At 35.0% G+C, this 22,790-nt stretch overlaps 1 protein-coding gene across 1 annotated transcript in view; it reads right to left on the bottom strand.

Annotated features, from left to right (window-relative positions):
* Window positions 1-22,790, bottom strand: part of DHX15 (DEAH-box helicase 15) — a 59,599-nt gene that overhangs the window by 8,032 nt on the left and 28,777 nt on the right. Inside the window, exons 4-11 of the mRNA XM_025438627.3 lie at window positions 21,832-21,991; window positions 19,334-19,552; window positions 14,256-14,423; window positions 7,101-7,187; window positions 5,874-6,023; window positions 5,364-5,472; window positions 4,689-4,880; window positions 1,653-1,775 (exon numbers count right to left, since the gene is read on the bottom strand). Of these exons, the coding sequence (XP_025294412.1) occupies window positions 1,653-1,775; window positions 4,689-4,880; window positions 5,364-5,472; window positions 5,874-6,023; window positions 7,101-7,187; window positions 14,256-14,423; window positions 19,334-19,552; window positions 21,832-21,991 (1,208 nt within the window). The remainder of the gene's footprint in view (window positions 1-1,652; window positions 1,776-4,688; window positions 4,881-5,363; window positions 5,473-5,873; window positions 6,024-7,100; window positions 7,188-14,255; window positions 14,424-19,333; window positions 19,553-21,831; window positions 21,992-22,790) is intronic.

Here is a 22,790-nt window from a genome sequence, read left to right as displayed (position 1 = left end):
ATGCCTTTTGTTCCACTCTGCAGTACTTTTGGATTCTGAGATAAATAAATTCACCTCCATCCCAAAAGAGATGTGTTAAAATGACCAGACTATTTTAGGAGTATAAACAAAAGTTTTAGGAGATAACAAATGGCAATGCTATAGTAAATTAGGAAACCATTTTCTTATTGGCAGAAACCATACACTTTACTGACCGTGAACTCCACATTTTTGGTAAAGTGTGATGATGTAAGGCTATCGTTACTTGATTACATATCTAAGAGGTTAACCTACTGATATGTAGAAATCAAAAATTTTCAAAACTCGCAATTATTTCTCCATTTTTTTCTTTTTTTTTTTTTTTTTTTTTTTTTTATTTATTTATGATAGTCACAGAGAGAGAGAGGCAGAGACACAGGCAGAGGGAGAAGCAGGCTCCATGCACCGGGAGCCCGACGTGGGATTCGATCCAGGGTCTCCAGGATCGCGCCCTGGGCCAAAGGCAGGCGCCAAACCGCTGCGCCACCCAGGGATCCCTCCATTTTTTTCTTTAATTGAAGTTCTTCTCTCATTTAACTTTTATAAATGGTGGATTCCAATAATAGCATCTGGCAATAACTTCATTATGACTGTATTTCCTTATTTTCAAACAACTGGAAAATGTTTTTCATGTCACTAAATATTCTCCGAAAACATGATTTAAAGCTAGAACAGGGCGCCCGGGTGGCTCAGCCAGTTAACCGTCTGCTTCAGCTCAGGTCATGATCACAGGGTCCTGGGATGGAGCCTGGAACAGTATTTCATCATGTGGCTATAGCATAAATTCTGAACTATCTTTTTACTGGTGGGCATTAAGGTAATTCCCTCCCACCCTTTTTTACTATCATAAATAATTCTGGGATGAAATCTTTAATTATATCTGTGTGCACAGGATACTGGAAGATCACAGATTATTCATAGATTATTTCTGAGTCACAGGATCTGAACTTAACTTTCTCAGTAACATAAAATCTACTGCTTTTCACAAAGACCACATCAATTTATAGTTCCACCTCTCTTGTAGGACTGTTTCACTAAACCCACTCCTACATAGCTAAGGACTACTTTGCCCTAACCTCTGCCAATTTTGTAGGTGAGAAAATGGTACCCCTAGATAATAATGCTCTTGAACTACAAGTAGAGTTGACTTTCCTCCTCATGTTTACAGACCACTTGAAGCCTGACTGAGAACGCTGATTCACATCTACAGCCCATTTTTCTATTTTCTTAGTTTTGTATTTAAGAGCTACTTATTAGTAAAATTACTAAACAGTAAAGATTCTATAAATAATACAAAACTAAACACACAAAACGAATGAAAATAAACAGTGAAACAAAGTATATAAAAATCTGTGTATTAGTGGTAAATATTATACTGGTATTTTGTTTTTAACGCTCTCCATTTTCCAGCTTTCTATAATAGGTATTTTCCCCACTGATTATAAGAGTAAACAACTTTGAAAAAGACAGACAATTTCCATTTTAAATGCTAGTCAGGAGTTTTTTCTAAAGTACCTCTGGGTTTCTAATGTAAAGTTGTCACAGATAATAAATGAAAGTGAGATGAAGAAACATCTTATATACTGCAAGTGACATTTAGACAAAAGAGTGCCTTCAATCTAATTTACACTTACTTTGTTTAAAAGCGTGGTAGACATTCAGCAGTGTCAGATGATCTCCATCTATGTGGGCAAATCTCATCTTGGCTTCATCTGCGGCTTTCTTGGCCTCCGTGGGGCGAACAAAACACTGTGGGACTAAACAAGGTTGGTATGGGCCCAACACAAACGCCCATATCGATGAGTCACGCATTCACAGATAGAGGAACAAGGCCTAGCTAGGTCAGTTCACAGAGCATAGGGCAGGGCAGGATGGCCTCCAACTGCATCTTGGACTGTTTACTACCTTGATTTGGTACATCAACACCTAACCACATCTGTAAGACAAGAGGGTTTCAAAGCTACAGAGTACCTGATGATTTTAACTAGATCTAAAAGTAGGCATCAAACAGCTATTCTGAAGGCCATCAAGATACTAGAAATAGAAAGCTCAACTTATTTCAAAAACCAGTGCCGATAGCTCTACCAATAACCAGAATTATGGTGTCAATAGCCTTTAAGCTAAATGTAATTTTTCAAAAGGCCATCCACTGAATCCACTGAATGGCTATGGAAGTTATGAAGCTGTATCTGCCCACTGCAGGGCTAAAAACCACTTTCTAACCAGTCTATTGCCACATTTCTATTGTAATTTTTTCCCTAATGCTATGGCTATTACCAACTGGTGGGTATCACTATTAGCACCGGTGAGCAGAAGCATATGGAAACATAAAAAATATCATGAAATGTTGGGTTTTGATGATAGCAGTAGTGGTGGAAGGTTAAACCGCCTTTGAATTAAGAAAATTCAAAAAGGCTGAGGAAATTCAGCCTAGTTTTCCAGCATTTTAATAAAAAGATTAGAAAATGACGTCCCAAGTTTAAAAAAAAAAAAACTGTTATTTGGTTATTTGAATCAAAACCTCAATATAAAAACCAAATCCAATATTTGAAAGTTGACAATTAGTCTGAAACAGTCATTATTTCAAGGGTCATCAAAATATGTAACTACAGTATTTGTTTAGAGCCTCGATGTTAATTCACATAAAATTTTAAGTTGTTACAAAGCGTGCACTACATTTTTAAAATACAACTTTCCTTAATTCACTTTAGCAATTCCATAGTCATAAAAGCAGTATGAAAGTAAAAATACTTAACAGCTTGGGACTTTGTCAACACATTTTTAAAGCTCTTAAAACCTTTTCAATATAAAAAAGTATAAATGAATCAGTCCAGATAGAAGATAATGGGAATAATCAACAACAAGATCAAATACAGTATCAAATTACTTTCCCATACAGTTTCCCCTTTAAAAGATACCAAAGAAGCCAAATAGAGACAATGACACATGATCACAATAAATATTAATTAAATGTCTTGCTTAATGTAATTGAAGCAAGCTAATTCATGAAAGTACAGAAACCTCTCAAAGATACGAAAGTAAAAGTGAACTAGCTCCCAGAATTAACAGTGGGAATAAGTAGCACTCTATAAGGCCCCTGATTTGCACTATTTATATCAGGACCTGAAAATGTCAAAAACTATTTAAATGAAAAACAAAACAGTATAAGCTTGGCAAACTGTTTTTGTTCTGTGACTTCTTCCTCACCTTTTAATACCCGCCCCCGACAAGTGCCTTGCTTAATAATCACTAAACATAAATGTCCATTCTCTTGATGTGCTAATAAACTCCTGTGTTGTACAGAGCTCCTTATTACAAATAAGAGATATAGGTGGAAGATTTCAACTGCGTCACAATGACCAGTTTTTTAAAGAACTAGTAATATAGACTCAAACGATGGTAATTATATAGTATGCCTGATAAGAGAAACTGGAAGAATAAAATCTGAGCAGATAACAAATAAATATGCAATCTGTTAACCCTTGCCCCACACTTTCTCTAAAACTAAAATCTTGGGTAAGTACCAACTGGGAGCATCTAACAAAAACATGTAAGAAAGGCAGACAACAACCTACCACCACCTCCGCAAGTGAGACTACAATTTTATTAAAATGATTCGATACTGCCCTGCCCATCTGCTCTGAGTCTGATCAGTCATAACTCTGCAAAAAAACATTTTTAGCTAGTTCTTAAATAAAAAATTCACACCATTAAAACATATCATACATCTAAACTAAGCCATAATTTTATAATTATAAAATTTTTCAATTTATCTTTTAATTCCATGTAAGATTTTGAATTATTTGAGGCATTAGGTTATAATTATAGACTAATAAACCACTCTGAAACTGAAGTCATTCTCCCCAGTACTGGAACTAGTAGTATAGTATAGAGTACTTTGGTCATCAGTAAAAATATAAAATGTCTTCTATTTTTTAGCTGTAAGAATCAGTGTAAAGCTGTTAATCATATTTCTTCTTTTTGGAAAATCTAATTTCCAAATTATAATTCATTGATGGATACGCTTTACTGCTACTAAAAACAGCATGACTTGTTAACCTTAATGCTCCAATTTCCGAAATCAGCAATATTATCTATTAGGTGTCTTTCACGTATCAACTGTTTTCTGCCATTGTAAAAGAATTATGATCTGATGAGATTTTAAACCTAAAATTACACATTACTACTTCTATTTATTTGATACTAAGTTTGAAATTCACATTTGCTCAACTGCCACTAGAATATATTATTTATATGTGTAGGAAAAGTTCAATTTAAATGATAGTTTGGGTTTGTCCCAGGCTCACTTAATAGTGCCAAGTACTAGAACAAAGTTCTTCTTGTACTTTCAGTAATAAACCGCAAAACTGATGAACCTACCAAAGAACTGTTACAATTGTGTTCAGACTTGTTCTTTTCTTATTGCAATTTTTATTCGCACTCAAGAGAGCCAATGTTTTTACTATATTTTGTGCACAAGCAATTACTTTACTTTTGTAAATACTGTATCTTCATAAATCTATTTACAAGATATTTAGGAAACAAAATGAGCTCCTCAAAACCATCTATAAAATCTACTATCATACTAAATAATAAAAAACAAAACCAAATGTGAAGTCCACCCAAACTGTGAAGAGCTGGGCTTTTTTTAGTTCCTTTCCCTCTATTACCTGACAACATAGCAGTAATAGATAGGACCTCATTAGAACAGTTGTAGTCACAACTTGCAATAACCATTTTAGCGAGCTGTGGATCTAGAGGAAACTCTGCCATCATGGATCCCAATTCAGTCAGATCTCCATCATCATTTAAAGCAGCCAGGTAATTCAAAAGTTCTAAGGCTCTCATCAGAGTTTCAGGAGCTGGGGGAAAAGGCAATCTATTAGACAAACTGCTTTAACAAGCAAAAAGGTGATAAAGTACAAACTATTATAAGCAATCTCATTTTTCATTCTTCAGTGGACCAAACTCAAACTGTCATCAAATTCAGTTAGAGTTCTAGCAAACAACAATTCATATAAATTTGCAATATTTTCCTGCACAGTAGTTAAAACTGTCATTTTCCTAAATAAATTAATTCCTAACAAAAAGAAAAATTAGAAATTTCTCATTTTCCTGCTGGGTCAGTAATTCCCGGGATAATTTAGTTACTCTGAGGAAAGAAAAAAAAAAAAAAACTTTCTCATATAGTTGTCATTCTTAGTTTTAATACTAACATATAGGACTTTTCTTGACGCATACTACAAGAAAAAGTAAAGGGGGTGTGTGTGTGTGTGTGAGATAAGATGTAGAGATAGTGAATTTTGGTTAAAAGGCTTGCTAAAATATGCTTTGAGAATTCATACCTGGTGGATCCATAAAGTCAAAATGCACCAAATCATCAATACCAAGCTTCTTCAATTGTAACACAACTGATCCTAAATTAGAACGCAAAATCTCAGGATAGGTGTTATCCTAGCAAAAAACAAAAGTGTTTATTGTTAAACATGCCTTAATCCTCTTGCTCCAGAAAACAAAACATACCTGTTCTCTGCCTCTTTAGCTATTTACTTTGGCATTACTTCTAAACCACTGATCCACAGGAGAAGAATACTGGTGGAATATACCAGAAAGGAATCAGACACCTTCTGTGAACTATCTTTACAGGGTTGAAAGTGTTACTGCGAACTGTTCACTTCAACTTAAAATTTTAACAGAGAGCTGTATTGGTAGATTACACCATAAATCTCACTCAGGGAAAACGTAAGGCGCTTATGGTGCCAAAAGGCAAGATGAAGTAAATAAAGCAATTTTCTTCTGGTAACAAATTCAACTTAACCTTCCAAACACAGGAAGGATACAGCAAAACCTCTTACCTGCATTTCTGTTTTATAAGCTTTCTCTGTATAAAGTCTGAAGCATTTCCCAGGTCTTGTACGCCCAGCTCGACCAGCCCTCTGCTGAGCTGAAGCTTTACTAATGGCTGTTACCAAAAGAGACTCAACTCTGATTCGAGGATTATACACCTATAAGAATGAAAATAATGTAAGAATTTTTCCTTCAGTTAACCACAAAACTGTAATCTGTATGCAAAGTCCACAGCTAATCTCAAAATAAACAAAGCAGTATAGTGATGAAGGCTGCACATCAGAGACAGAAACTGAGAACTGGTTGTGCCTTAACTTTCTTTCAGATATTCTGAAATAATCATTCTGAAGACTCAAGCTAACATGGAAAGGTTCTTATCTATTACACACAAAGCTTACATCATCTTCACTCTTCTTAATTAAAAGCTTACATCATCCTTACTCCTCCTAACTGAAAATTAATTTCAGTTCTACCAGCTTTACTTTGCTTTTTTAGAGTGGATCAACAGTGTTGAAGGCTTTTGCCTGTAAAGAACCTGTCAATTTCAATACCTGATGTTCAGTGTGAACATCAAGAAAAATATTTTGAACTCAGTTCAGAGGTCAGTTACACACTGCCAGTTTAAAGTGAAAAATTTCCATCAGAAACATAAATACTGCATGCAACAAATTCTCCCAATTATACCTATAAAATGTAACCAAATGTAATTTTAAAAATCTGTGAATCATACAACATCACCAGTTATTTCCTGAGTAGTCACTTCCTCTGGCCAAAGTGCTTGGTATTCAGCACTGCTCAACTAGAAGATAACGTTAAAACCTTTTCAGATACTATGCCCAACACATAATAGAAACTCTAATCTTACTGGGTGATCAACCTACAAGAATGACAATCCTGTCCTCTTATTACTACTCTCATACTCCTTAAATGAACACAGAAACCGAAACACTTCCAACTGCTACAGAGAAACAAACAAAAAAACCCCAAAGCACCCTTAAAAAAAAAAAAAAAAAAAAAAGGCCTAGGATTCAACATTATGCATGGGTTTAATAAAGGATAGTCAGCTAAGAACAGAAAGGGTTCATATCACCAAAGTCTGAAAACAAAACACAAGACAACAGGAAAATAATTCTAAAAAGTAAATTCTAGTCACTGAACAAGTACACAACACAGTATGTACTCTTAAGCTAACACCAATTTAATAAAGTAAACAACTAAAGTATTAAAGTATGTACCTTTTGTTTTGCAAATCCAGGATCAATCACAAATACCACACCATCTATTGTCAGAGAAGTCTCTGCAATGTTAGTTGACACAACTACCTGTTAAGAAATAAACAGTATATAAATTATATTATAAATGAAGTAAAATTGAAAAAAACCGTAAGGGTAGCCATGACCTTTCACTAATGAATTTCAATCCAGTAAGTAAACTAGAAATAAGGTTTCATCCTCAATGGCCAATGCAATGCAATACAAAGACAAATTAATATTTAAGATCTTAATTCAAAATCTCATTTAGTCCATCATAGCAAATTCCTTTTTCAAAGAAAGCTATTATTTCAGGTTATCACTCAATCACATATGTTTTCATTACTTAAACAGAAAGATAGCATCAAGAGAAAAATTATCGATGAAACAGTATAATAGCTTGCCTTACATGTCTTGCTGACAGAACACTACTTTGGTTATTATCCAAAGTCCACAAAACATGTATATCTTTTGGTATTTTCTGGCAGTATTTACAAAGGGAACTTTGTATCACCAAAACTAAACATTTAAAACAAAATGGCACAGGAGGGCACAGGCGGACAAAATCTCAAGTTAAGATCTAAGAAGCATTGGCACATCATCAGAATCAAATGCAGATGTTTTAGAAAGTATACAATTTCAAAGAAGATGTCACTGCATTCAAAGCAACTGTTAATCATTTGAACCTTTTACTGCCAGGGAAAAACGTTTCAAGTATTTACATACTAATATGATCCCTTGTTTTTTTCTTTACGTAAGCGTGTGATGTATGTTAGATCTATTTTAGGAAACTGGCTGGGGCTTGAGAATAACATGTCACATAATTTTTCTTATTTAACGATAAGAAAATGGGATTCTTGTTAGATTGTTTTTCCCCCAGAACCTTTGATTTTTCAGGAACAGAAAAGTGCCATTAAGTGAAAATGCCTGTATATGCAAGCAGAGGACAAAAAAGATGAATCAGATACAGGGCCTGCTCTTGCAGCCTGTGAAGGAAGATTACACATGCATAGTGTAAATGACACCATAGACTCACTCTGAGACTTAAAAAGGGTTTACTTCCACAGTTAAGACCAAGGAAACTTACCATTTGAGTTGTCTAGAGTAAGGTGGAATCTACCACGAGAGAGAAGGGAACAAGAACACTAGGAGTAGAAGATTCAGCTTAAACTATGACATACAGGCAAAAAAGCCCATAGGCACATCTGAGAAACGAAAAGGACTCATACCACCAGGAAATCCTGGAGGTTTTGAAAATTTACTAGAGACCTATTGACAGGTTAATATTTTAGAATCATTCACACATCTAAAACCAAAAATTCTTCCTTTTTTTGTATTGTGTAGTTGCAAAGACTGGTAACTAGCAAATGATAAGGAACGCAGGTCATCTAATGTTACTCAAATACAGTTTTCAGTACATTTAAGATGGCACGCACATGGCTCAAAAATTAGAACCAAAGCAAACATAAACAAGGCTATGAGGGGATCCCTAGGGTGGCTCCGCGGTTTGGCACCTGCCTTCGGCCCAGGGCCTGGAGACCTGGAATCAAGTCCCACATCGGGCTTCCTGCACGGAGCCTGCTTCTCCCTCTGCCTGTGTCTCTGCCTCTCTTTCTCTGTCTCTCATGAATAAATGAATAAAATCTTAAAAACAAAAAACAAGGCTATGAAATTGACAGGTGAATTTGAATAAATATCCTGAGTTTAATATTCTTCTACAAAGTCAAGTACGTTGACCTGGAAGGAGCAATGAATTTAGAAGTCAGTGACAGAGCCTGGAAGCCAACCTAAGTAGCTAAAGGTTTTAACACTCCCAAATCTCCATTTGCTTTTATAATTCCTGAATATTCATCTAGCTAAGACAAAACTGTTAACAAAATTAGGCAATAAATAGAGAAAGTCCTTATAAACCTATTACAGAACCAGTGACATGCTTGTGATTATATAAAAGGTCTTATGGTTTTCTGGAATTCTGGGGTGATATTATAATAGTTTTGGATACAGATTTAGAGCAGTGGAGGAAATAAAAAAATACATTTCACATGTTTCTTCTAAAACAGAATACAGTTAGTATGGAAAAATTTCTTGTTATGATCAATTCTTCAGAATTTAAAAATAATTTTTAAAAGATTTTATTTATTTGAAAGAAAGAGAGCACAAGCAGGGGAAGTGGCAAAGGGAGAGGAAGCAGCAGGCTCCCCCATGAGCAGGGAATCTGACTCCAGGATCCCCAAATCAAGACCTCAATAGAAGGGAGGCTTTTAATCAACTGAGCCACCCAGGCACCCCTAAAGTAATTTTTCTTTAGAAAATAATTTCACTTGGTGTGCATGCGTCTTTGGCTATGTCTGTGTGGCAAATAATGTAATACTTACAAGAACTGTGGATTTAAGAATCACAGGATTATGCCAAGCTGGCAAACCCCATGTCCTTATCGATAGTCTACTGCCAACCAAAAGTCAAACTCCAAAACAGAGGTGTTAAAAAAAAAAAAAAAAAGACCTTAGGCTTTCTTCCAAGGACTAAAAGTAAATTGGTTAAAAAGCTTTAAGGTAATAAAAGCTTTTTGAATAGGACTTATTTGCCATACTGATTTATTAAAGTACTATGAAAAAAAAGGCAGGGCTCGTAAACCATGGGAGGTAGGTTTGGGGACAAAAAGGGGGAAAACTCCTGTAACAAACTGTAGGACTTTCAAGAATGCTTCTTCTAATGACTTTACTACTAAAGCTGGAGAGGTAATTCTAGCTATGGCTAAAGAAAACATATATATATATATGATGCGCAAGAACAAATACATGAGATGATAAAAAGTTATCTAGCTTCCTCGAAACCTTAGTAGTAGACTAATGCAAGCCCTAAGTGTGTTCTAGATGTAGCTTGCATATGATCTAATTAGGAACTGTTCAGAACACAAAGTGATCCTGAATTTGGTCAGGGGATCTACATACAACACATGGGAATATACACAAATGATACAAGCTTTCTAGACTGTAACATGGAAATAAGTGTTTCCCCCTCAATAACATGCCTCGCAATGAAATCCACTTTGATTTATTTCAATAATTCCACTTAGAAGTAGTAGAAGTGAGAGTACCCTAAGTTACTCTATTTGAATTCTATTTGGACACAATAATGCACTTAGGTTCAACTAGTTTGGATTTTCAGTCCCCAGGGAATTCTGTGGGGGTTGCCAATTCAGTAAGGACATTAACTTCTTTATCTGTCCACATCCCAGCAGTACCACACTAAGTTATCTTCAGATAGTGGATCATTAAGCCTCTCTTTAAAACTATAGAACCATCTCCACAAGGGCCATTTCTCTTTTTTATTGAGCAGTGTATGCTTTGAGCCATGTTAATTAGTAAACTGTAAGATAAGCTACAGAAAAATCAGCTATTTGTATGGATAAAATTAATGAAACCTAAATAAAATCAAAGAGTAGTTCCTGGATTTTAATAACATCAAATCTATAAAATAGCAATTCTAAGTCTTAGTCAAAAAATGCATATGAGTAAATTTGAGTAAACTTTTAACGCTTATAACAAAACCATAGCTTGAACTTAAACTCAAATATCTGAATAAATGTCAAGCATGATCAAAACAAGCAAAATAATCTACACTCACAAAAACACATGCATTCTCAACCTTTCTTTTTTTTTAAACATTTTTTTTTTTATGATAGTCATACAGAGAGAGAGAGAGAGAGAGAGGCAGAGACACAACAGGCAGAGGGAGAAGCAGGCTCCATGCACTGGGAGCCTGATGTGGGATTCGATCCCGGGTCTCCAGGATCGCGCCCTGGGCCAAAGGCAGGCGCCAAACCGCTGCGCCACCCAGGGATCCCCTCAACCTTTCTTGATCATTAAAAATTCGAAACTATTCACCAGTAGTGCTGTGTTAGAAGCCCACATAAAAGGAACTCAGTAACTATTTGTAAAAGGAATGCTAGTTAAATCCCCCATGCCCATTAAAACTTTACCCTTAATATAGCCTACATTTTAAAACTTTAATACGAAAAGGTGCTTTTGGTAGTTCTACAACTGTATTAGGCCCTATTTTGCATAAATTAATACGAGTAAGACAACAACAAATAAGGCACTACCTTACAAAGGGTGTCCAAATATAAATACAGAATTACACTTATTTTGGTGGAAATTAAAAAACTATTAAATATTCTCTTGTTTCCAAACGTTTTAACTTCTTACATTCTACTCTATGCCAGCTATTATCCTTGTATTAGAACAAATTTAACAAAAAATGAATCAAATCCTATTTGGTTTTACACAACTGGAAGCAGACCATAAATCCCTAAATGTTCCTTTGTATTTTTAAATCAATTGTAAATATCAACCAGTGACAGTTTAACACTTGTGAATGAAAGCGCCATTCTAGTAACTGGCAGTGAATTCAGGACAGAAGCAGCAAGCCTGGCCTCTAGTCCTTTATTTTATAATATAAACGGGATATTATCAAAGTTGCAGCATTTTAAAAAAAAGACAACAGGAAAACAGCAACTGACTGCCAGTTCTTTCTATTCCAGCAGAGAGCCACTCTCCTTTCACAGGACTTAAATTCGTCCCTTCCTCCTTCCACACAGTCTCTCAACCCTTCTGACGACTCTAACCCAGTCAGTCCGTCTGTAGGTCACCTGCTCCTCTGAAACTACCAGTTAGTGCCTGGCTAGAGTGTATTTTCTGCTCTCTCTGGTCCTATCTTCTTCCAGGCAGCTTCCCTGTTGTCCAGCATCAAAAACTTGAATGGATGAATGAATCCTGCTCTGTGCACTAGGCTTCCATAAAAACGTTCATTTTTCCTTCAACATGCCAGGCTTCAAAGCGTTTTTTTCGCATAATGAGAATGACACACAAACTGTGTCCTCCCTCCCTCTCTTTGGGTCATAGGTGCATGTGTGTATGCATGCACGCTAGAGACAGTTCTTCTCAGACTCTAAAATGAAGTTGATTCATGCCAAGAGAGAACATGATTTCCCAGCAAGAGGTCATGTAGTTTCAGCTGAATGAAACACTGTCATAAAGCATCACTGTGGCCCTAGGACGGGTTCCCAAGGTAAGCCCTGCCCTGGGAACTCCAGCGGTTCGCTCGTCATCTCTGGCCATCAAGCACACATATATCCAACTGTTGCCAAGTCACTCTTTCCAGTAAGACAAAATTCTCCTCGATATCCTTAGGATTTATAAGAACACAAAAAGCAATACAGTTAAATAAATTCTATTCCCCATGGGCTTAAGCTGTAGATTCTACAAAATGTATCACATTGGACTGGCACCAGACTGAATCTAAATTTCCAATAAACTAATAATTAACAGAGCAAAGAATTCAGATGTGAACTACATTTCAGTAAATTCAGGCCATACTTCTCAAGGAAGCCTAAAAATGGAATGAAAAGAGCTATGTGAAAAGACACAAATATGGAAAATCTTGCTATATGCCAAATTTACTCAATGGTTAAAAAAAATCAGCTTAAAATTAAAACAAATGTAGATATCCAAAGTATACATGATTTCAAGAAAAATTATCTGCCTCCACTCTACTCTTTACTATAGAATGTTTAAGAAATCCACACCTTTATTTACATACATCCACTAATACAAAATTAAGCTAAGAATTCCTCAGAAAATCAGAATTCTTCAGTCAACAAATTAACTTTAAAATTGTATACTAAAGCTATCACCTAAAATTTCAACTTTTCTCCAAAGTTCAGAATGCACACAAAGTTAACCGGGGAAAATGTTTTAACACGTTCTAGAGACAACACAGAGACAACACTATGACAAAAGTAGTTGGAAAGTCCAACAAAATGAAGCTATGACCAAACTGTTTTTGAAAAGTCAAGTCATATTCACTACTCTTGTTGATCTATGAAATACTCAGAACCTGATTTTTTTTCCCTATCAATCTCTTGATAATTTATATTCCACTAGGCTGGTGTTGTATACCCCTTCACTAAGCTTCTTCAATTTCAAAAATGTATTTGGTTCATTTAACTTTTACACAGCCATGTAAAGAAATAATTAGCCCTGATATATTTAAGTATCCTTTTATAATGTGTAATTTTTCTATAATCATGATAAACATTAGCAAAAAGATTGAAATAAAAAGCCGAAAAAAGTTGTGAGAGTCTGTTAGTCCTGAATTTAGAAAGAAGAAAGCAATTAATTCTAAATCTGACAAACAAGTAAATCATACATAAGTAATATTTCAAGTAACACTTTTTTTTACATGAATATACTCCAGGAACTGATAGTAGTTATAGTTACCCTGAGGGATTAGTTTATTTTACATATATTAGTACCCTGTACACACAAAGTGTGATCCTTGAAGATAATCCCCTAAAGTGATGATGGTAAACTATACCTATTTTTAAAAATCAAAACTTTAAGATTAAGAATCTTACCAAAATTCATATGCAGCTACTATTTAACCTAATGATTGACTCCACTATACTAATGTTTTTCAAACCTTTTCAGACAATGTAATCTTATTTTTGAAGATCTAGTAAGAACATTGCTCTTAATAAAAGTGTAACTGTTCAGTTTCAAATTACAACTCAGATCCCCTTCCCAGAAGGGAGCCCAGAAACAGGTCTGGAAAACCCTTGTCCCTTTCTATGCCAGGCAGACACCCATACTCATAGAAACCACCTATTTAGGCAGCATGATGAGTGCTACTGTTATCAGAGATCTCTGTAGTCAATATTTCATACCTGTAAGACATGACATTTGGTTAGGTCCTTAAGGCAAATTCTAGGCAGAAGCCAAACCACTGAAGAAAGAACACAGTGCTTAGCTTTTGCCAAGTGACTTAATGGAGAGAAAGACAACACTTGGCCATCTCCTGCTTTCTTGACCCATCATAACCAACCACCCGTTTACTAAGAGGGGCTTCCTGTGGGGACAGGAAACAGTGCATGCTCTTACTTAAGGTCAAAAGATACACAAAATAATACCAAAATATACTTTTTTCTATTTGCTTTTTAAATACAGATTATTTTGTAGTGTGCAACACAGATCGCCATCACACATAACTTAGTCCTTAATAATTTGATATAGTGTCTTTTCTCATAGACAGTTCTTTCGGTATTAATGAAATGTTTACACAGAATATCTCTAGGCTAACCTTTCTTCCAATTGCTCCATTCTGCTTTTTTGGAGGCGGAGGCTCAAAAATGCGTTGCTGTTGCTGAGGAGGAAGTGTAGAATATAATGGAATGATTTTAATGTCACCAACTTCAGGGCCCAGATCATCAACCTCACGCTTTATTCTCTTACAGGCTTCATCAATTTCCTACAAAATACAAGTCTGAGTGTAAAAACAAAACACATACACACTAAAACATTCAAGTATTTATCATAATCCTAGTTCTATGCAGCTTACTTTGAACTTGGTAAGTCAAAACTCGGTAAACTTCATCGGGATTTCCAAAACTATCATTGAAATTTTGATTTCTGTACTCAAATAAATAGACACAACTATCTCATTGGCATTCTACACTTTTTCTTCTAGTCAAACGTCCTAATTAATTCTCAACAAATTGTACTAAAATTGAAATTTCTCACCCAGGAATATTTAACTGCACTCATAACCTTTTAAATTTTCACAATCTAAAAGAAATGGATGTGCTAGATATTTTAAATAAGCCAATTAGGCTTTAATGTCACGTATCACTAATGTAATTATATGGAAGATTTGCTTCATTGTGCCTAATGAGAACAAACACCTTTACAGTATCAACATAGATATTTAAGAAGTAGGCTAACCCAAATAACTCAGAGGATCTTCAAAAATTTCCCGACCACAGAAAATAATTCTAACACATTTGCATTCATCTCTAGGTTTTAAAGAGAGGACACACAATGAATACTCAGAGAGTGCAGAAGACAGAGAAAGAGAGGGAGATGGAGGCTCCAAGGGAAGGGCAAATGGACTTAAAAGGGGGGTAAGACAAATTTAAAGTTTACTGAAGCATTCATCAGATTAAATTCAGAAGTATGTTAAATGATTTGGCAGTCTGTCCAAAGCATAACTGAATCAGAAGCTATCCTTATCAACAAATTATCTCTTATCTGAAAAATCAGAATGATTAAAGAAAAACTTATTCAAAAGTCAGAATTAAAGAAAAAAATGGGAAAAAGTCTATCAGGTAAATATAGTCTGTATTTTTATTATATTAAACTACAATTATTTTCCTTGAAATTATTTTAAATCAAAGTGCAATTCTGTTTCCATGTTAAAAAATACAAAGCCTTTGGATACCTAAGAACAAAATTTTTCACTCTTTTAACCATAGGAGTTCTCTTAAAAACTGGATAAGGGTCTTGAAAATTATCAAGTAGAAAATTACTAGTAAGTATTGGATGTTCACAGTTCCCTTTGAGATGACGTTTCTAAAAGAAAATTAAAGAATGGTATTGATTGAAAAAAAGAATATAACAAAACAAATAATTTTAAAGAAAAAAGGCTTTCAAATGCTGTATCTAGACTAGAATGCCCCCTGCTGGTATGCAAATACAAAATTATATCTCTTCCAAATCAAAATGATTTGAATATAAACCCCAAATTAGACTTCTCTAAAATAAAATAGAAAAACTGATGCCAATATTCAGAGTATTTTTAACTTAGTTAATCTCACCATATATTTGACCAGAAAACAAAGGGTCCAAAAAGTCACCAAACATCCAGATTTCACAAAGTAGAAAACACAGTGCCCCAAATTATACATGAGCACATTCCAAATTTTAGCAAGAAGATAATTCCAATTTTACTTGGGACTACACTATCCAATCTGTCAAATACATCTAAAATGAGATCACTACTGCATGGGATATAAAGACAACTCTAAAGATGGAAGAAGAAAAAAATCCCACACCACTTGTTTTTTAGACAAGCAAGGTTCTAAACACTTAGTTTTAAAACTGCAACAAATTTTTCCCTAAAGTTTACCAAATATCCATAGACAACACTAAGTTCAGAAGAGCACAAAGCTCATTGACATTCAGCAGCATAAAGCAACCATCTGCTAAGAGCTGCTTAGTTATGAGCAATATTGACTACTGAGACAGAAGCTCAGGAGTTTTTAAAGACTTTCAGCTCCAAAAGTATTAATATATGTGAGTAAATAAATTTGGACTGCTAATTTGAGGAGGCTGAATTCACTGCATATGGAAAAGACATTTTACTCAGCAAAATTAAAGATAAAAGAATGTGCTCCTTAAAGAATGGTTTTAACATCTTCATGTAACCCTTGACAATTGATATTTCAATTATAATCATTCTTATCTAATTCAGAAGTGTAGCTCCCCGAAGGACTTCTACTAGGCAACACTTAATTTTAATCATAGCTCCAGATTTTATGCATTAAGATAAAATAAAAAATATTCTAGAATTCAAATCTTTCCCAACCTTTCACCAATCAAGATTAATCTCCTATTCCCAAATTAACTCAGATTACTACAGATGCATTATTGTTTAAGTCAAAATGGTAAAATGCTCTTAAAAATCATTTTAAAATTTCACGGGAAAATTAAATTTTACAGGTGCTATTCATATTTATGAAGACAATAGTGAATTCCAAGAATCTACCACTTAACTGACCATGTAAAAATAACAAACCTTCACAGGCATGAAAAACAGTAATATTTTATGTATCTTTAATTCAACTCTACTAAAAACAATCAATGAAACAAAATACATTATGTACTCTGATACTTTCTCCCTGAAGATCTTCAAATTAAAGACTAGTCACCCAACAAAAGGTGATTTAAAAATGTAAGAGGACATATGCAAACCTTATTCACAGTTACAGTTAATAACTTTATTGGAAAACATGTACTCAAGCACACATTTGAAAACCATGGGGCTTACTCCCTTCCTTTCCCCAACTATGGGATAGCTGCCAAATACAAGAAGTTAAATCACAGGAAAGCCTTTCAGGTTCTCACCATGAGATCATCTGATATTTCTGATAAAATTCTAATATGCTTAGTTATCTGAACATAATGGCTATTTTAAAAAGTCATTTAAGAAAATACACTACACAGCACTCTATATGAATCAAGAAACTAGAGACCAGGCACAAAAGGACAAGATGAATACCTCAAATGCCTAAAGCTGCATTATTGCATAAATACCATTTTTATGCCCTCAAAAAAGCATTTGGTACTCTTGCTTCTAAAATTTATAAAAATTCTTCCATTCAAAATGCATAAAAATAAAGACAGGTACCAACAGAGGGTTTATCTGTAAAAGTGAATTTGCAACACATTTTATTTCCCAAAAGAACAAGTATGATTTTGTACTGGGAATGATTTTCTACCCAGGGGACATGTGACAATGTTTCTGCAGACATTTTTGGTTGTTACAACTGGAGGAGAGAATGTTACCGCATGTAATGGGTAAAGACCAAAGATGCCACAATGCACAGGTTACCCCACAACAAAAAAAACTGATAGGCCAACCATGTAAATAGTGAAGTTGAAAAAACCTGCTCTACAGAAAAAGCATTGTGGCCAATGGGGGTACAAATCATAGATCATACAAATACTGAAGAAATGCAAGGACAAAGAAATGACGCAAAATTTATAGCTCTTAAAACAACAGCCTTTGCTGGAATATTATGTGTATCAAGCATTCCTGTAGAAATTGAATACAAATAAAATAATTCACATTCCAATGGAGGTAGGCAGTCACAGAAGACCTGTGATTTTTGTATCTGGGAGAATTAGAGCAATTCCCCACAACACTGTTTACAGTTGTGTCATTAATGTACTACAGGAATTATACTGGTTTAAACATTCCTCTGGGACAATGACCTTTAAACCTAGGGAAATATAAAAATGGCCCACAGACCTCATTGAAGATGCAGATTCCTTTTTCGCCTCAGATTTCACCTATCTCAGCAAGTCTGGAACAGGACCAAGAACTTGCTTTTAACAAACTCTTCTACTCTTCTCTCCTAAGTAGACTGTCCAATGATCACACTTGAGAAAAATGTTCTGGGGCAGGGGTCAGACCTTTTCCTTTTACTGTAAAGGGCCAAAACAATTTAGGCTTTGAATGCACACATCATCTCTGTTGCACATTCTTTGCTCTTATTTACAACTGCTTAAAAATGTAAAAACAATTCTTAACTAGTGGGCCATACAAAAACTGAAACTGGAGGAAGGTTGGCACATGTAGCTATTTAAATTAAAATGCTATAAAATTAAAATGTATTCCCTCCTCTCACCAGCCACATTTCAAATCCTCAAAAGCCATACACTCCTGGTGAGTGACATACTGAACGGCAGACAGAACATGTTCAGCACCAACAAAAGGTCTGATGGAACAGCACTACCCCAAAACCTCACCACTCAACCCTGGAGAGCTTCAACATTACTTGGGAGCTTGTTAGGTAGACAGAATCTCAGGCTACACCTGACCTACTGAATCAGAATCAGTAAGTGGAAATTTTCTAAGTGGAACTGCATGTATGTTAGAAAAATACATTCTAGAAAGTTCATAAAGCCTACTGAAACAGAGGACAAGCTCTAAGAAAACCTCCAGTAAGAGGCTCTCTGAAATGGTCTTCTCCAGATAGCTTTTTCCTGAACTTTAGCTTGAGAATTTCATAGCACACTTATAAACCTACGGTGGAAAACAAGTTTTAAAAAATGCAGCACAAAAAAAAAAAAAAAAATCTACACCTGAGAATAAAACCTGTCAAAGTGAGGTAAATTCCAACTAAGAAATTTCACTGATTCCTTCTAATCTTCAGTGAACACATGAAGACAAAATCAAAACACAAACATTTGAAGCCACTCAACTTCACTCACAAGCTGACTAGGACAACATGATTTCACTGCAGCTGTGTGGTTCAAATTTATGCTTTAGCAAAGCTGCAAATTATCACACCACCACTTACCACTCAGGTATCTCCAAAGTTGAAAACTGCAATTGCTAAATCTTGAAATTCTAAAAGCACGTAACATTCTTAGGATAATTAACAAACACCAATTGTATAAAAGGGTATTCTTAGAGTACATATAAAAAGGGGTTATAATGCTTCATACATAAATACAGTCAAGTTGAAGAAAATCTTTAAACCTTGGGATAAGAAATACGTGGTTAATATATACCATGTTCTTAGATTTTAAAAGCTGTTGTATAATTTAACATGCTAAAGGCTAAATAATTAAGCAAATAATGACAATTAATACCTCTTGACCAGTTAAGAAAAGTAGAAGATCTCCTTCCTCCTCCTCACACATATGAATTTGGATCACTGTTCGAATGGCTGCTTCGAGATAATCTCTCTCTGGTTCAGGAGTATAAAAGATCTCAACAGGATGTGTACGTCCAGGAATAGTTAAGAGAGGACAGTTATCAAAGTAAATCTGGAATTTCCCTGCATCTAATGTAGCGCTCATAACTATAACCTGGGGGAAACAAAAAAACACAAAAGTTAATTATTTGAAGCAGTCTTCAAGGATTCTTACATGGTCCTAAGGAAAAAAAGACAAGTAATGTCTATGTTCTATATATATCTCAATTATTAAAAAACCTACAAAAATGATTAAAAAAATCAAATGCAGGGGCACCTGGGTGACTCAGATAAGCATCTAATTCTTGGGGCACCTGGGTGGCTCAGTAGTTGAGCATCTGCCTTTGGCTCAGGTTGTGATCCCAAGGTCCTGGGATTGAGTCCCACATTAGGCTCCTCACAGGAAGTCTGCTTCTCCCTCTGCCTATGTCTCGGCCTCTCTCTGTGGGTCTCTCATGAATAAATAAAATCTTCAAAAGTAAAAATAGTAATTTTTAAAAAGCATCCGACTCTTGATTTTAGCTCAGATCACGATCTCAAGATCCTGAGAGCAAGTCCCTCATCTCCTCCTCGGGCTAAGCAGGGAGTCTGCTTGAAGGTCTCCTTTCCCCTGTCCCTTGCCTTGCACACACTCCCTTTCTCTAAAATAATAAATAAATACATCTTAAAAAAAAAATCAAATACAGAAATGCTGAACTATGATAAAAGAGTTACTGACATTTTTAAAAAATTAGAAATGAACACAGTATATAATAAGAAATAAATAACACCTGAAGGCCCAAAGTTCATAAACTGTTTTAACATATTTATGTTTACATAAGATTTATATAATATATAAAAGGGAAGGGTAAAAGACAACATAAATAAATAGCACAATTACTACTGTGTTTATTAAGACAGAACAGGACAACCTTACACACAGGAAAGAGCAGGAAATGCAAATAGAAAAAAAGAAAAACATCAGTGGCACAGATATAAATTTTCTCTTTTTCCAAATCACCTTTAATAAGAATGACTTCTTTAGAAAAATTGCTAAACAGGGATTTTCTACACTGTTGTAAAAAGCCAGTCACCAAAAGGCTGTTCCAAATACAGAGCGATGAAGACTGTACAGTCACCCTCTCTCCATGTAACTCAAACATTATAGCACCCATTAAAAATTTACTTAAAAAGAAGGCTCCCTCATAAAACATTCTACTACAGAGTAAATTCTACTTTGAGTTTCTTTCCAAAAAACCTTAATAGCTCATACCTGATTTCACTTATATATGAAATCTAAAAAACAAAAAGCAGAAACAGGCTCATAAATACAAAAAACAAACTGGTTGCTGCCAGGGAGGGATGGACAAAATGAATGAAGGAGACTAGGAGTTTCAAAGTTCCAGTTACAGAGTAAGTCAGTCACAGGAATAAAAGGCATAGCATAGGGAATATAGTCAATGGTATTGTAATAGCATTGCATGGTGACAGATGGTAGCTACACTCAAGGTGAACACAGCGTAACAGGGAGTTGTCATTGCCAATCACTACACTGTACATCAGAAACTATTATTAACACTGTTGTTGGTCAACTATACTTCAATTAAAACAAAATGAAAATTTCAAAAGCTCATAACATTTAATCAATAATGGGAATACTCCTCATTCTTCAAATACATTCTTTAAAATAATAAATTTAAACAAAAACATACTAAGATAACAATTTTTTAAGACCCAGAATCTTTCTGCCCCCCAGTGTAAAATCCCTCTATAACACATATACTAACAATCAAAGAATGAGTCTAAGTTCCAATAAATGGTGTATATACAACAGCAAAAAGAGGCACTTCATAAACTCTGGGAGGCAGAGAGATCAGAAATTCAGCCCGTTTTAGGCCCTTATCAAAACAGTAACACTGGCCAGGGCAGTAGTAGTAGGACTGACAGAAAAAAAAAAAAAACTCAAGCCAACTAGATTAAGTGAACAGAGTTCTGATGGGTGGCTTGCTTGTTCTGGGTATAGTTGTTCCTACTACCCAACATGATGAGTTAGAATGGGTGTGTTTATGTTGGGGCAGGACAAAGATTTGAGGTTTCTGTATTTAATGAAGGGGACGGTGAGCAGCAGGGATACAAAACTACCATGTTATTAAAACACAAAAAAGTCAGGTGGGTTAGAAATGGAAAAGGTTTGGTCTAAAAATACATACATCACTAGAAAGTGGAATCAAAGTAAAAACACATGAAGACACAGCTACATATATTAGAAACAAAGAAAAATAACAATGTAGGTACTTATTGTTCCTTATTTTACAATTGATATATTATAGTTGATTTAGTGATTGGCATATGTTCTGTTTTCTATACATACCCGTATTTTTAATGAGATGATTAAGAGAAAAAAAATTACTTCACCTTTAAGTCTGATCTTTGTCTTACAACTTCCTTCAGAACACCCATGAGGATATCTGTAGCCAATGTTCTTTCATGAGCCTCATCAAGAATTATTACACCATAACGCTCCAGAAGGGGATCATTCATAGCTTCACGAAGTAACATCCCATCAGTCATATACCTATATTCACAGTAAACAAGTTGGTCAAGGTTCGTTTAGGGCATTTGAAAAACTAAACTCCATGACACGCAAAGAGATCGGGTAAATCAAAATTAAATTTTTCTCAAAACCAATGTGTTATTGTTTCATGATCAATCGCAAAATTAAGCATCAAGAAAAATTTCTAAGAGTATCAAACGTGTTATACACTATCAAATTCTGTCAAGTGAGACTGTAATACTGAAATGCATTAAGATTGAATCTGATTACTGAATATAATGATTACATGGTTTTACACAAATGCATCACTTAAATGCAAAACAAAATTTAAAAGTTCGACCTACAAAACAAAGAAACCAATTTGTTTTGTAACATCATATCACTAAAATGTTACCACATGCAAATGTACATTTCTTTAAAGCCTTAGTAATTCCTCACTTAAGCTAACAATAGGCTTCCCTGGTTCAAAAGGGCTGAGACAGCACAAAAGTCTACCATTTCTTTCCCCCAGCCCCACCCAACCTAATGAAACAATGGCAAAGAAGCACAAAAAGAACAGAATAAGGGATGGCATGTGCAATATAGAGATGTTGATAAATAAGTATGAAAGACAAAAGAAATCCACTAACTCAATGAACCAGAGAGGGAAACCAGGTTGAGAGAAGGCTCAAGATAAACAGCATCTCCTCCTATCCATTCTATTCTGGCTGCTACTGCCACTAACACAAAACAACTATCCCTAGTTTGGCACAGGTACAAAACAAAGTCGGCCTGCATATGCTAAGGTCACAGTTCATTAAATTCATGATTTTATTTAAAA

The sequence above is a fragment of the Canis lupus genome, chromosome 3, assembly GCF_003254725.2.
Source record: "Canis lupus dingo isolate Sandy chromosome 3, ASM325472v2, whole genome shotgun sequence".
In the NCBI taxonomy this organism is placed as follows: Eukaryota; Metazoa; Chordata; class Mammalia; order Carnivora; family Canidae; genus Canis; species Canis lupus.
Note: the sequence above shows the minus strand (reverse complement) of the source record. Positions and strands in the feature narration are given on the sequence as shown.